Source organism: Oxyura jamaicensis, chromosome 5, assembly GCF_011077185.1.
Source record: "Oxyura jamaicensis isolate SHBP4307 breed ruddy duck chromosome 5, BPBGC_Ojam_1.0, whole genome shotgun sequence".
In the NCBI taxonomy this organism is placed as follows: domain Eukaryota; kingdom Metazoa; phylum Chordata; class Aves; order Anseriformes; family Anatidae; genus Oxyura; species Oxyura jamaicensis.
Window position 1 is genome coordinate 32,363,020 of NC_048897.1, and position 14,454 is coordinate 32,377,473.

A 14,454-nucleotide genomic window follows, 5' to 3' on the forward strand; every position below is an offset into this window, starting at 1 on the left:
ATTTGGTTAATAACTGTCTGGTTCCATGAATTGTGTCTTTAGTGCTGAGGGAATAGGTAGATTTTAGCTTCCCTCTGAGTTAACAAGAGAAAGCCTGTCTTCTCATTGGTACTGAGACAAGTGTTCCTCTCCCTGTCCTCTTCTTCAGGTGCCACTAAAGGAGTTCTGCTGTTTCCTGAGACTTACCCAGACAGTCAACATTCCCTTCTGGTCATATTGTAACCTCTCTCTGTACCAGAATTTGCTTCCCCAGGGCTCAGCTGTCAATACAAGGCCTAGGATATAGAAAGGACACACTGCTGGCATAAAATATGGAAGTGAGATGCTAAACCCCACATCTAATTATATTTTAGTCATTAAAGTACTTGAACTCATTGCAGTATTGTATATAGAGGAATTAATTGCACAGATACAGAAATACTCACCTGCAATGACATAAACAGATCAAACACACACCAGGAGGAAAAGATAGCATACACACATTAAATTGGACTTGGATACCCCAGGCAACGCCCCTGTGAAACTACCCAGCAAACCCCAAACAGCCCATAAGCAAAGTGGCCCTGCAGACAGAGATGCAGGGCTTCTCCACCAGAGCTGGCAGATGGCTGAGGCAATAAATAGATCCAAAAGAAGCCTGAAGGGGAACAGCACAAGGGATGCAGCAGCATTAACAATACATTGAAATAAGTAACAGGAAGGAAAGTAAAAGGAAAAAAAAAGACTAAAACTGATAGAGATCTTTAATTTAAAAACTGAGTAAGTTTATTCATTGGGAAAGTGCAACAAAATACCCCAGGGATAGAGCATTCCACACCAACAATTAAAATTGCATTAAAAAGCAGATAGGAAGGTCTGAGTCTTAAAGAGAATGGGCACAAAAGCCAGTTCTTTCCTTTGTTTCAGTGTTTTTATCTTTGGGTGACGGAGATAGTCAGTGATTAATTTCTTTTTTAGGTATTCAATTTACAACTTCATTGCTTCAACTTGCAAGTCATTGTTCCTTAAAGACGCTAGCTTGGGACTGCAGGACCATAATCAGCAGGCACTTAGAGGGGGCACTTTTGTAAGAATGAGGATGTAGGGCTCAGTCACATACTAACTGTTGGGAGGAGACCCAAATGGAATTACCAGGTGTTCTGAGCAAATATTGCCTCATATCATTTCCCTTTAAAATTTGAAATACGCAAAAAGTCCAGATTCACTCAAAACCAGTGTCTGCTGCAGCTGAGGGGGGTGCAAGCAGGCAAAAGGACAGCACAGAGCTACAGCAAACTTAGAGTATGTGGTGCTCAGGGGAGCTGCTAGTTTCTGATCACTGAACCAGCTTTTGCTGTAGAGATAATTCTCTTCAAAGTGCTGCAGGTAGGTTTCACAGCAACCTGCTCTCCCTCACCCTCATTAACGCACTTCAGGTGAGCTTTACTAGGCCAGTGGGCTTCTTTAATGCATACCAATTGTACCTTTTGCTGTCACTTTCTGCCCAATGATTTCAAAATATTTTATGAGCATCACTGAACCAAGCTTGAAATTCCAACATACAGGTCAGAAAATAATAGAGAATACATAAAGGGAACCAAGTACAATGAACACCTGCAACAGAACTTCAACAGAGTTCATCTCCCGTGTCCCAGTCCTAAATGTATCCCTCTTTTCTGATTAAGTTCTCTCCCTTCCTCTCCCAACTTATTTCTTACAGCAAGAAGGACAGCATTGATTCTGCAGATGTTTCTTGAAGCCCATACAGACGGGTGACTATGATCGTATTAGTTCCCAACTCCAGACAGAGGTTGCCCATTCAGTCCACGCCAACACAGTCTCCTGGTCTCAGCTGTCAGTATTTGGTTTATGTCTCTTGGCTCTGTTGTTCTCCTGATGGTGACCATCTTCAGAGGGTGCTTGACCTTTTATGTCTGTTCCAGACTCCTCTGGAAATTTCTGACCCTCAGCCAACACCTGCCGAATAGTCATGTTAATGCGGGACGACTGCAAGTACTTGGCACAGACCTGCCAGTCCTCATCAGAGCTGTGCTCAATGACCGAGCCAGCAGGAAGGTCTGAAGAAAGTGCTTGGTCCAGGCACGAAGGCAAAGCTGTCCCTTCGGGGTTGGGAAGGACACGGGGGACAGCATGGTGCAGCAGACGGCTGAAGCCAGACATCACCATAATATCGCCACTGTGCATGAACATAGCTGTCGGGGCCTCCTCCCGCTTCAGGCCCCCAAGCAAAAATATGGAGGACTGCCCAAAACTGAAGATGGTATGACGATGGAGAGAGAAGAGAAAACAAATTGAGCTATAGAATATTACATGTACAATAGGAGAATATTAGCAACGCTTACATTTCTTTAGAAAACAAACAAAAAAAAACCACCCAGATGGACTCCTCATCTTGACTTTGTATCGAGAACATGGAAAGCAGACCAAGAGGCATGATTTAAGTTAGGTCAAGTGTGAACCTTAGTTCACAAACTGTCGCCTTGCCCAGTTTGAAGCTCTGCTGAGGTATTTCACGCTTTTTGATCAGTACTGAAATTGCCACTCTGCCACTTTAAAACAGAACTGTCCCCTGTGAAAGGAGCTCTTCCAAAAAAATGCCACATGCTATTCAAGCAGTCTTCATGAAACTTATGCCATTGCGCTGCAGCTTACTAATATTCAGGTCTTCAGAGAGTGAAGATTATATACCCAATTAGCAAACTACCTCACACCAACTTCCTGTAACCATATGCAACTACAGAAAAAAAATAAAAATCCACCAATCCTTCCACAACACTCACAATGCACTCACCTGAATGATAAAAGGGGCCGAGAATGGTCTAGTTCAGACTCGTCCACGTGAATTCCCAGCGAAGAATCAAAGTGATAGTAGTTCAAGATCCCCGCTTGGGCTTGGAAACCCTGGAACCCGCAGGCTGCAGCCACTTGTTCTGACAAGAATGCGAGGTCTGAGGGGAAAGGAGTGTGGTGATTTGCTGTGTACTTCTGGAAGAAGGAGAATGGGAAAAAACAAACCCAAAACATGAGGACAGCACATACAATTGAAAACAGATAGTGAATGTGATTTCACAAGTCTGGCTGACAGTCATAGAGAAGAACATCATATCTGCCTAGAGAATGACTGCAATGTAAGTGTAACTCCACAGCAAGTTTTCCTCTTACTGTTTAAGTCTGGGCCTATGCTGAAATTGGCAGAGTTAATAGTCTTGGATTTTAATTGTGGAGTTAATCATTATTATTAAACAGGAAGTCAGTAAGATTAGTACCAACATCCTGAGAATCTATCACAGGTCACTTAGTCACCACCTAAAGCTTCTGATGGAGATTTCTTTATCTCGTCAACAGAACTCGGAAACAAACATCTTTTTTCCTTCTTTGAAGGATAAGACAAACAGGCATCAATTGCAAAGCTACTTTTTCCTCTCTCCCTTGAGTGATTTTGACTGAGAAGAATGGAAGAGAGCAATCAAGTTTTACTAAGACCACACAGTAACTGGCTGCTCTAGGAGAAAAAAAAAAAAAAAAAAGCTGCAATCTGATTTGGTTAAGTATCTGCAATGTACTGATAAACTGCATATATTCACTCTGCCATCTTTTCTCAGCCTTCATCTGACTCCATCTGCTGAAAAAGCTTATTTCAGTCTCCAAAATGTTGAGGAGCTCCAAAATAGCTGTTAGTTGGTGAGACTGTGCTATACTGCTTCAGATTATAAATTGAAAGTCACATCTTAAGCGGTCTCTTCTGGCTCTCTCTTGCTCCTCCATCAAGGAGCAGCATTTCACAGAAGCACTCGAGGACACTCATGCTCTAAGTAGTTAACAACGCTTTTAAGACTATTCCTTTTGGCAAGGTGAAAATGCTCACTTACCCTGAAATGGAGTCAGGGGTCTAAAGCAAAGCGTACGCTACTGTATTATGTTTGAAAGCAAAGATGGCAGCAATGGGCTTTTGCTGTTAAATCCTCCTTATTGAATTCATACATATTAAAATGTTCTTAAAAGCATGGTTTGTTACAGCCTTTCTTCAAGACTGTCTTGTAGGATCATGTGCATCTTACTAAATACTAAATTTTATTCCGTAATGCCCTCTTCTGTCTGCCTTTCTGAGTACTTACACGAAAGAAGAGAAATGGAGAATTTAATTTTGATACCTTGGTATCCCAATTATAATGGTAACCGAGGGTCACCCAGCGCAACTTCTCCAGTAAGCTTCTGGGCTCACATTTACTGGAACCTTTCCTCCTGCAAAGACAAAATAGAAAGAAATAGGATACATGTTAAATTCTGAGGGGTTTTATGGCAGTTAAGCACACAGTAATGAGATTCATTCATCCACATGACAGCCTATTAGAACCATCATTGCTAAACTTGTATTTTCAGTGACACTGTTTTTTTCTTTCTAAGACCCTGAAAATTCAGTTCATGCAATTAGTGCAAGCTGTAGGGCCTACCACCAATAGTTATCAGTTTGAAAACCTGTATTTATTCCGTGGTACCTAATGGGGTAATCAGATGGAGACAACATAGTGAACTGGAGTAGATGAAGTTGTCAGAATTAAACATGTACTATTTATGCACCTGCAAGTGAAAGAACAGAATCTGTGAAGATCTAAAGGTAGGAAAGGAAAGGCACAAGGTACAAGGAAAAAAATATTCTGGTCACTAAATGGAAAACTACAAGAAAGGAAACTGCTTCATCTGACAGTGAAGTATATCAAGCTGTATAACGCTCTCCTAAGCAGAGGACCATTAGTTCTACTGCTTGGTACTTTTACAAGAAATGCTTAGGATGAACTGACTTGGTAAGACTGCTTTCGCTCTGACAATACACATCTTTAGATGTCAAGAAATCTAGATTACAGGTGTCTCCTATCCAGGCTGCCATGCAGGACAAAAAGCACAGTAGATGTTTTAGGAAGGAGCAGCATAATGCATGTTGAAACTGTTCGCAAGTGACAACCCTAATTCCGTGGTCCAGCAGTCTGAAACCTCACACAGGGGTGGACTTTTACTATGGCCTATGGAAAAGTCCTCACAAAGTTGCACCAAAAAGTGTTACTCTAGTATATCAGTCAGACATAAAAGTATATCAGGCAGCAGCATGCTAGTGACAAATATGAAAAGGAAGGTACACATATATCTTCTAGTCCAGTTATGCCAGCAATTTCAGCTTCTTTTCTCATGCTAAGTCATATGTTATGGGAAAGAAAGAAAGCAAAGGGAAAGGTACTCAGAACATGATGATGAACAGTAGCACCAGATGGTTGGCTCTCATTTATAGCCTCATTAGTTCAGTAAGACATGCTCTCCTTCACAAAACAGGATTCATAATATTTGTGCTGCCATGGTCAAGTCTTAGCCAAGTATCTGCATTTAATGTGCATTTCTACCTGGATACACAGCTTGTTTCTGCCCTTCACCTATACTGATCTTTAGTGTTAATAGCTTATAAGCTAAACCAGGAAGAGGAGTTAAAGGCCAGTTTCTTTACTTGTAGTGATTTTTCATAGCTCACTGAATATTGAAAAAGTAATCTTTCCAGTTTCCTCCTTTGTCATATGGTAATAGCAACTGCGATTACCATAACGCAGCAACGCACTAACTGTCAAATACATGCTGCTTGGAACAATTTAGGGCGCTACTAACAGGTAACACGGCATTTAGAAAAGGGAGAGCCCACAACTTGTTCCTCTACATCTTTCAACCAACAAGGTTAATATTCATAATTAAACATTTTTAGCACCTGCCTTTTGAAAGTGCCCTTCGTCTTCTTTTGCTGCTGTTTTAGTATTTGCCCAACAGCAGGAACTCTAGCTCAGTATGTCCTTATTCCCAGAATGTAGTGTTTTGTGCATGATTTCAGATGTGATTGCTAAGAAGGGGCAAGTCTGAATGTTATGTATTTGGAAATAAGTTCCTAGAGCTGTAGCAGCAGGTGCTCCTACACCAGAATCTCTCAGTGCCTTCTTAAAACTACTTCAGAAAGAGAGCAAGTCTGAATAGGGGGTTGTTCTGAAATACCTTTTTTTCTTTATTCACTGGTAAATGACTGCATCTATAAATCTCCCCCAGCCTTTTTCTTATACAGAGGGATATATATATATATCTCCTTTGTAGGGATGCTCTACCCTCTTTGATACTTGTAATTCAACACTTTAACAAAATGCCTGAACTCCACTTTGTGGACAGATCATGGCATAAATTTCCAGGAGCTATATAGACTCTCCCTACCTTGTGATTCCTTTATCCTGCAAACAGCAGATATACTATGACCCAAGCAAGGCAAGCAAGGTATCTTCCTGATAGAAGATTAAAAAGTGTTAAGAAGAAGACTGAAAGATAAAAAGCATTAAAGCTGTGTCCAGTCTTGGAATTAGACCTCCTTTTAGTTAAGCACTCTGTTTCTCCCCTCCCTGAAAAGCTCTCACTCTTAATAATAGACAAGTTGGCTAGTTTGATCCGCTTTCCCCTCGGGTAAAGCAGAAATACTGCAGTTTGCACACTTGAAGACTAAGGCAAGTGCTTAATAAAACTGCCAGCGTTGCTGCCAGCCATCACTCTTCCAAACACTGTTTTCAACTGAATTAGATTCAGCTGCAAATTAACCTCTGTTCTGATCGTTCGGTGTGTGCAGGAGGTACTGTAGGGAAAGGCCTGTCAAGCTGCAACAGTACTCAACTTCTTTCAGCTGTAGGGCACAATTCACAATGTTTTCAAAGAACAATTTTTCATCCTTGATGGGAACACAAATGTAAAAGTCAGTATTTTAAAAACAAAAAAAAAAAGCATCTGAATTTTTGTAACTAATTCTGACTGAGCCTGGAAGAAACAAGTATGGTCATAACTTTTCTCCTAGGTGAAAACATTCACAAGTCCAAACCTCACTTGTGCAAATCCATATCTTGTGGATGTTAAGAATATATTTAAAAAAAAATCTCACCAGGTCAATTTCCCTGACAGACTAGAGTAGAAGATGAGAGCTGAAGGGAAATCTGGTCACTCCATCACATGACACAACCTTCTTGAAAAATGAGCAATGAAATCAACAAGGTAATGATAAATAACCAATAACTAAAAGATCGTATACTGTAAGTAGCATCTAACATGTTTTTATTTTTATAGATGATTAATTAAAAAAAAAAAGCTTTAAAACTTGGATTTTAGTTATCTACTTGCCTTTAAAACTTGTACAAATGCTCTATTAGCCTCCAAATTGGGTAGAGGAAAGGCAGCTGCATCTGCCACAGAACTCTGATACCATAAAAATCTTTGAGAGTAAACTGGATTGCCATTAAAATGTTATGTTTAATTGCCATCTCAGATCGCATGAAAGAAAAATATCTGAAAGAACACCTTGGAAAATAAAACATGGAAATTAGCAGATTTGAGGAGCTCAAAAAAGTACAACTATGGCTTTTCAGTTGCAGCATACTAGATCCAGCGTCTGACTGGAAAGAGCTAGCATACGCAGCATGTTGGGAAAGGACCTGTTTTGCCTCAAGAAAACTGAGGCCTAGAGGGACCTCGTGGTTCCACTCATTGCTGAGCTTAGCAAGCTTCTGAGCACCATGCCATCAGACAGGGTCACTGTTTTAGCCTAGACATTTACCTGATAGATTTGGAATAATTTACTACTGTAAAATCCCACTATGAACATGAAAGAAGAGACTTAACAAGGATGCACATCAAGCCATGCAATAATCCGTCTTTAGCTTGGCATGTCTGACACAACCTGTATACTGCCGGCATGTACACAATTTTTTTAAGCTTCCCTTCCATGGTCATTTTTCTTCAACCTTCTCAGAGCTGAGCACTTCTGGGCCTGTTAGTTTTGAGCCAAGGTTATTCTAGACTCACCTCAGCTGCTCCTTGCTCTGCCCCCACAGATCAATGGTCTTCTCAGGAGCCATGTGCAGGTCCAGGTTGCAGACATTGGGTTTCTGGGTGTATAGCTTGAGACACTGTTTCACCCAGTGACGCTGGCAGCCCGGAAGGAAAGGGTTTCGTATGAAAATAAACCCTGACCATAAAGAAAGAGGGAGAAGGTAGGGAGAAAGTACAATTAGGCATATCCCTATTTTTTCTAAAACCATGACCAAGAAGAAGAGCGGGAGGTACTTAAAGGACACCTTAGATGTACAGCTCCTGAATTTGTAAGCCGATGCAATCTACTAACAGGTCTGAATAGTTAAGACCTACTGTTTCTTCATTCCAAACAACTGGTGGCTACAAGGTAGAAAGCAGGGGGGCAGCCACAGCTAGTCTGAGTCAAAAATGGCAATAAAAGACATATCTGCATAAGGCATATTGATTACAGGTAGATAAAGGGTTGAGAACTTGGGAAGCCAGTTGCTTTGGAGTAAATTTGATACTGAAATGCTCCAGCAAAATTTCTCTCTTCAACTCTGCAAAATTAAAGTAATTCTAGTTTACTTTTTACAGACTTCAAACTAACCTTGTTGCTGCCTCAGAACTCATTGTGTCTTATTGCTCCTTCAGTGTCAGGACTGCAGAGAGCAGTCTAAGGACTGAACAAGTACTTAGTAATGTGAACTGTTTATCTCCTTGGTTCATGCTTGCTTCCAAGCAAGTCTGGTTGTATCAGTCTTTACATTTTTGTCTGGTAACGCTCAAATGGGATGAAAATCAAATTATAACCCAAACTGCCTGTTGCTGTAGTCTTTGTTGATACATTTTGCAGTCATTGTTAATTAACAAAATGAAGTGAACAGGTAGCTAGAGTGCACATTCATCTATCCAAGCATCTCAGGCAGAGTTCAAGCAGCAGCCCAAATAAGAGGGTTAGCAGAGATGTAATGGATCGATTAGGTCCATATCTTAATGGACAATAGTTCTTGACATAAGATATACCATTGTGAGAAGAGGTAACAGGATTCTTCACTGGAATTTCCTCCCCAACACCCTAGGGGTGTTTCCTTCCAGACCAGGACTGACAGTATCGATGAGTGAGCGTGCCAAGGGGAAGATGCTATTAATCTGTATCGTACCTACTCTGAGAATCAAGGCACTCTTTCAAGACTGCCAATTCAGTAAGACTCACCAACACAAAATTCACATATAAAGAGAGATAAGGGTTTAGGGGGAACAAAGGAAAAGGAGGTTTCAAGGTTTTGCCCTATTGTGTCTTTTGAACTTCTCAGTCATATCCAGTTAAACAGACAAAAATAGATGAAAAAGGAAGAAGCAAATGTAGGAGTCTCAGTAGGCTACAAACTTGCCTTGTGGCCTTTATGAAAGCAGTAATAAAAGCATGGAAAAAGCTTCCTGCCAGCATATCTCACAGACCTCACAAGATTAAATTAACTGGCTAGAAAAGAACCTGCAGTGTATTAATAATATACTGTCATTCATTTCACTCCATTCTCTGCACCTTCAGTCTACAGGTAGCTTTCTTATAGGTCTGATTACAAGAATTTTCTTTGCCAGAAGCATTAAATTTACTTTCTGTTGGCCTCTGTACAGAACAGAGTAATAACATTGCCCTTCCTGTCTACAGCTTTTGATGTGTGTTTCTCAAAGTACTTCACTGCATACATGAATTACGCTGCGCTATGTATGTATTGTCTCCAAGTACTAATGAAGGAATTGAAGCCTGGAGGGCAACTACTTACACAGAGCTGAGAACAAGAATCCAAGTTTTATGACTTGTATCAGAAAGACCAAACATGTTTGTGTCTCTCCAAACCTTTCATTGCTTACTTGTAAGAAATCAGATTAATCCAGATTTACAAAAGGGAGAGCAACTAAAAAACAGGAAACTACTATGCTTCTGATTTCAAAAGAGGCAGAGAAGCCTGAATTTCTAACAGTTGCTGACTTTTACTATAAAATTTTACAGTTGTATTCAAGACTAAATAGTTCCTGAGAGGGCTAATTACGCTAGAAAGCGGAGTAAGCCACACACGGGAGGGAGATGAGTAGGAACTACAGTTCTGTAGCAATCTTTCTGAGCTGACTAAAGATCAACTCAAGCTTTAAATGCAACATAATTGAACCTTTTGGCCTTGAAAGAGTTGGGCTGAGTAGAATAAGCAACGGAGGAATTATTTGGGGAGCTGTATACTAAAGGAATCTGCCTTGAGAAAGCAGATACAGTTCTCTTACTGCATCAAAATCTTGCAGCGCACTAGGCAATATCTTACACCTAGTGAATGTGATCTCCAGCCTCCATCTGGGTAAGACATGCAGGTGTCTAGCAACAAGAACAACCCCTCATAAAACCAATTTGTCTCGGAGGACAAATTGAGCATGAGCCAGTAGTGCACCCTTGCGGCAATTAAGGCTGATTGCACATTGGCCCGTATGACTAAAAGCTACCTGGAGCCAGATTCTTCTCCAAAGCACATAGCAAAATTATAAGAAGCAATAGTCACAGACCACAGCAAGGCAAATTCTGATTATATATAAGGTGAAAAAAACATCACAATGAGAATTACTGAGCATCAGAACAGGTGCCCAGAAAGGCTAAGTACTCTTTGTTCTTGGAGATTTCCAAAACTCACCCAAGCAGCTCTCAGCAACCTGATCTAACTTTCAAACTGGCACTTCTTTGAAGCAGAGAAGTTGAACTAGAGACCTCTGGAGGTTCATTCCAACCTAACATATTTTCATGACTCTACCAGGTGACCTGAAAACCAAATATTCATTTCAGTTTTTGAAATAACCCACCTAATGAAATGATTCTGTACCCTGAATAGGACAAGAGCTTCATATTCACTTTATTGTACACCAGTTAAGTAGAGACCACACTTCAGACCTGAAGTGACTGTATTTCAGTCACTTATCTAATGTTCACGATATACACAGAAGAAAAATGGATGCTGCAGAAATACAAGATCTCTGTTGAAGGCTACGGCAAGTGGAATCCATTCTCACAAGGGATGGTCTGGTTGGTAAGAGAGCATGAAACAACTGGTCCTTCTGTTCTAAGCACCATATGTCACTACATCCCACCCTTTAACTGAGTCGTTTGTCCTCCTGCACTTAAACCCACCACCACTGTTAAATTATGCTGAGGCAAACCGAAATAGATTTTTTAGGCAGGGCAAGGAAGATAAGATGGAAGATGCCTGAATGAGAAGCAATGAAGTTGCATTAGATTTTTCTTGAAATCAGAAGGAACCTACCTGGATAACCATTGAGGCCATAGGCTTTCCACCGGCTAACTGGCTGTAATCCTGCTCTGGAAGCATCTTGGTCACTGACTGAAGAAATACTGAGATGCGATCTGAACACCTGGCAAAAGCAAATACATCTGTTAAAGGGAGGGGAAGAAAATGAAGAGAGACAAAACTATCCAAAAATAGCACCTGTATGAAAGAAAGAGTGCTACCCTATTCCAGAACATCATACTCAGGGAATCTTGTGAAAATGCCAGCTGTACCACAAAACTATTGTCTGAATAATCATGACCACAACAAGGCAGACAGCTGCTAACAGGGCTGGTAAGTACTCAACAAAAGAATCCAAAGGTACCCGCAGTTTTTACAAGACTTAAGGATTGGGAGAGATGTCCTTTATTCATAAGGAACAATTTATAGTGTAAAAAAAGAAAATAAAAAATCTGCACTATTTGTCCATTTCCATAGTACAATCTCAAGGCTGTAAAAAACATTCTGCCAATTATCAATCTCCATAAGAGAGCGCAGTATTTAGTACTCCTAACACTTTATACCTTCGGACCATTTTCCAATGACTGTTTTTTGCTCATAATTCCATAGCGTGGATAGCTATCCTCACCGGTAATCTACAGGAGAAAAGATACAGCGATAAAATACGCAAAGTTGTCTGATGTGAGGGACTGCAGGAACCCTTTACATGTTGAATAGCACACTGTCACTTCTGTTTGCTCCACAAGGGTCAGCAAGATGTATTTTCTCAACTTACTCTACTGGTTCGCAATAACGTGTTTTAAGCTGCAATAAGCCTACACTGTTGCTGAAAGGAAGAAACTTATCCACCAAGGTCTCATTGTCTTCTTCCCTTAGGACTGCGAAGTTTCTTAGGGAGGACAGGGTCGAGACAGGCTGGTGTAAGGAAAGAGCTGGGCAGGCATTGTAGGAATAAGCAGGCAGAGGCAGGCAAGATTTGGTTGACACCAATTTGAAGTGTATACAAAATTAAGGCCCGAGTGCAAGCAATCAGATTCTGCAGTGGTGAGCAAGGCATAAATTAGCCTCTCTGCAGGCTGACCGGTCTGTTTACAACCTAGTGAGCAATGGGTCAAAATTGCACACATAACATTTGTGAGAAGAGCTAAACTAGTGTTGGGGAGCAGTTTCTGGCAACACGCTCAGTTTTTCCAATTTCTCAACTATCTGCCAAAAGCAGCTCTGTGACTGCCAGCCTTGAAGAGCTCAGTTCTGAGTCCTGTCTGTAGAACATCCCCAGGAGGGCAATTCCTTTGACCGAGCCTTTGCCATCTCTGTTTCCTCAAACTGCTGCTGCCAGGGCTTCCCGAGAACAGGACCTGTTTCTGCGATGAGGAATTACAATTACTCGTGCTGAGTCAGTTAAACATGCTTTGTAGCAGGGCAGCTGGGTATGTCACACTTCACTGAAGAGCTCAATCACTTGAAGCACTTTTCTGAGAGAAAAGCAACAATAGTATCTGGGTCACTCTGGCTGGCCTGTAGCTCCTTTTTTAGGGAAAAGCCACGTTTTTAACCTGGGGGAAAAGAGGAATAAAAGATGCTTTCACCAGTAAGCTATCAACTGATCTGAGAAGGTAGCCTGCACAAAAGAAAGACATGGAGAAGGGACAGATGCATGTGATGCTTTCAAGGCCCATGAATTTCCCAGAAGGGTTGTACCGCTGGAATCCTTTATTTGATAAAGGATTGCTGCAAGCTCAAGAAAGGCTGAAATGTTAACAACTCCCTTGTTTAATGCTAACGCCTGGAGCAATTTCACACAGGTCAGGTTTTGTGTCCAGTTAACAATATCAAAATTATTGTCTGAAAATATAGAAAAATACGTATTTTAAAAGAACGGTAAAAAGAAATGACTAAGCATTTGAAACATGACAAAATAGGTCAAGTTTCATTTTAACTATATTCTCTGTGCCCTGTATTTGTATAGGTTCATAGAGAATCATGCTTAACAGTACTTTAGAAAATATCCATTATCCTTTTGTGACGTGACAAAATGGAAGATGAGTTTAAAGGATCACTTCTCAGTAACTCGAGAGATTTCAAAACTACTAACTATGACGAGCACTACTTTCAGATGCACTCCTGACTGCTGCCCTAATTGACAGCTAAGCCAGGTGTTTATGAAATGACAGGAAGGAAGGAAAATAAACTTTTCTAGGGGAAGACAGCCAGAACTCCAGCCAACAGTTCTTCAGGTGAGAGAGCCAAAGCCTGGCTCTCCATCCATCTCACGCAGCTATTTCAGGACCAAAACATCAACTGGCAGGCCGAGGAAATAGCGTTATCTCTAACATAAAAGCTTCTTTTTTTTTCAGTCTGCGTGATACTTTGATTCCCTTAAATAACACGTGGTTCTATTACAGACTTTAGAGATCACTTATTGGGGCGTAAAGAGTTAACAATAGCAATAAATAAATATAAGCAAAAACAGAAAATCAGCAAATAGGATTTTCGTTACTGTGGCAGCTTCAGATACGAGCCTAGATACAACTGCATCTGTCACGATCACCCATGCTTTGGAGAGGAGTGCCTGGCTCGGGCACCATCGCGTGACCGTGGCCTGACTTGGGCCCCGTCCCCGCTCAGGGCGCTTCTCGCGAAGACCCACGATGCGCACAGAAGCGAGGCGCCAGGCACCAGAGCCCCACGCCTTAGCCACGCGCCAAGGCTGGGCGAGGCGTCAGGGCTCCCGGCGAGCGCTGCCCCCCCCCGGCTCGGGCCGTTCCGCTCACCCGCGCCTTCCTGGGCTCCCCGGCACGCGCGGCGCTACCCACGGCCCGGGGGCTCCTCTGGCACGAGCGGGGCTTCGGGAGGGGCGCCCCTCTACATCGTGCGGGGCCAGCTCCGTCACAAGGCGCCCGCCTCAGCTTCTGCAACGCCTTTTAACGTTAGAGCAGCCCGAAAGGAACTCGGCACTGGCCACCAGGGTCTGCTGGCAAACAGCGGGACGGAGTCAGGGGTCTGATGCCATGCACGTAGGGAATGAGCTGCAGCAGCGCTGACGAAGCCCCTCGCTGCAGCACTGAGCGGGCCCAGCCGGCGGGATGAGCGCTGCCCGTGCGGGGGCGGCCAGCGGGGCCACACCGTGCCGTGCCACCCAGCAGCCTTCCATGAACGCGGCCGACAGGATGTCGGCGTTACCTGCCCCCCCGGCGCGGAGAAATCCACCACGCCGCGCAGGTCGGAGCCGTCGCGCTGCCGGTAGAAGCGAAAGAGCCGTCGGAAGGCGTCCTCCCCGCCCTCCCGGCCCAGCGCCGCGGCGGCCGCCCCCGCCGCCATT

The 14,454-nt window shown here is 42.5% G+C and overlaps 1 protein-coding gene across 1 annotated transcript; it reads right to left on the reverse strand.

Annotated features, from left to right (window-relative positions):
* Positions 1-742: 742 nt before the first annotated feature.
* On the reverse strand, positions 743-14,453 carry ALKBH1 (alkB homolog 1, histone H2A dioxygenase). The gene is made up of 6 exons (XM_035327102.1): positions 14,316-14,453; positions 11,148-11,256; positions 7,858-8,020; positions 4,152-4,242; positions 2,792-2,985; positions 743-2,251 (listed from the first exon to the last, which is right to left on the reverse strand). Exons 1-6 carry the CDS (start codon positions 14,451-14,453, stop codon positions 1,828-1,830), a joined length of 1,119 nt encoding a protein of 372 aa, XP_035182993.1. The 3' UTR covers positions 743-1,827.
* Position 14,454: the final 1 nt, after the last annotated feature.

What these genes read in the sequence shown, in the direction of transcription:
- ALKBH1 (XM_035327102.1), bottom strand. Translation starts at nt 14,453, where the DNA reads ATGGCGGCGGGGGCGGCCGCCGCGGCGCTGGGCCGGGAGGGCGGGGAG. An exon ending in CAGAGCAAGGAGCAGCTGAG is followed by an intron (nt 4,243 to 7,857) that starts GTGAGTCTAGAA and finishes TTGTCTTTGCAG; the next exon opens with GAGGAAAGGTTCCAGTAAAT. An exon ending in ATTATAATTGGGATACCAAG is followed by an intron (nt 2,986 to 4,151) that starts GTATCAAAATTA and finishes TCCTTCTTCCAG; the next exon opens with AAGTACACAGCAAATCACCA.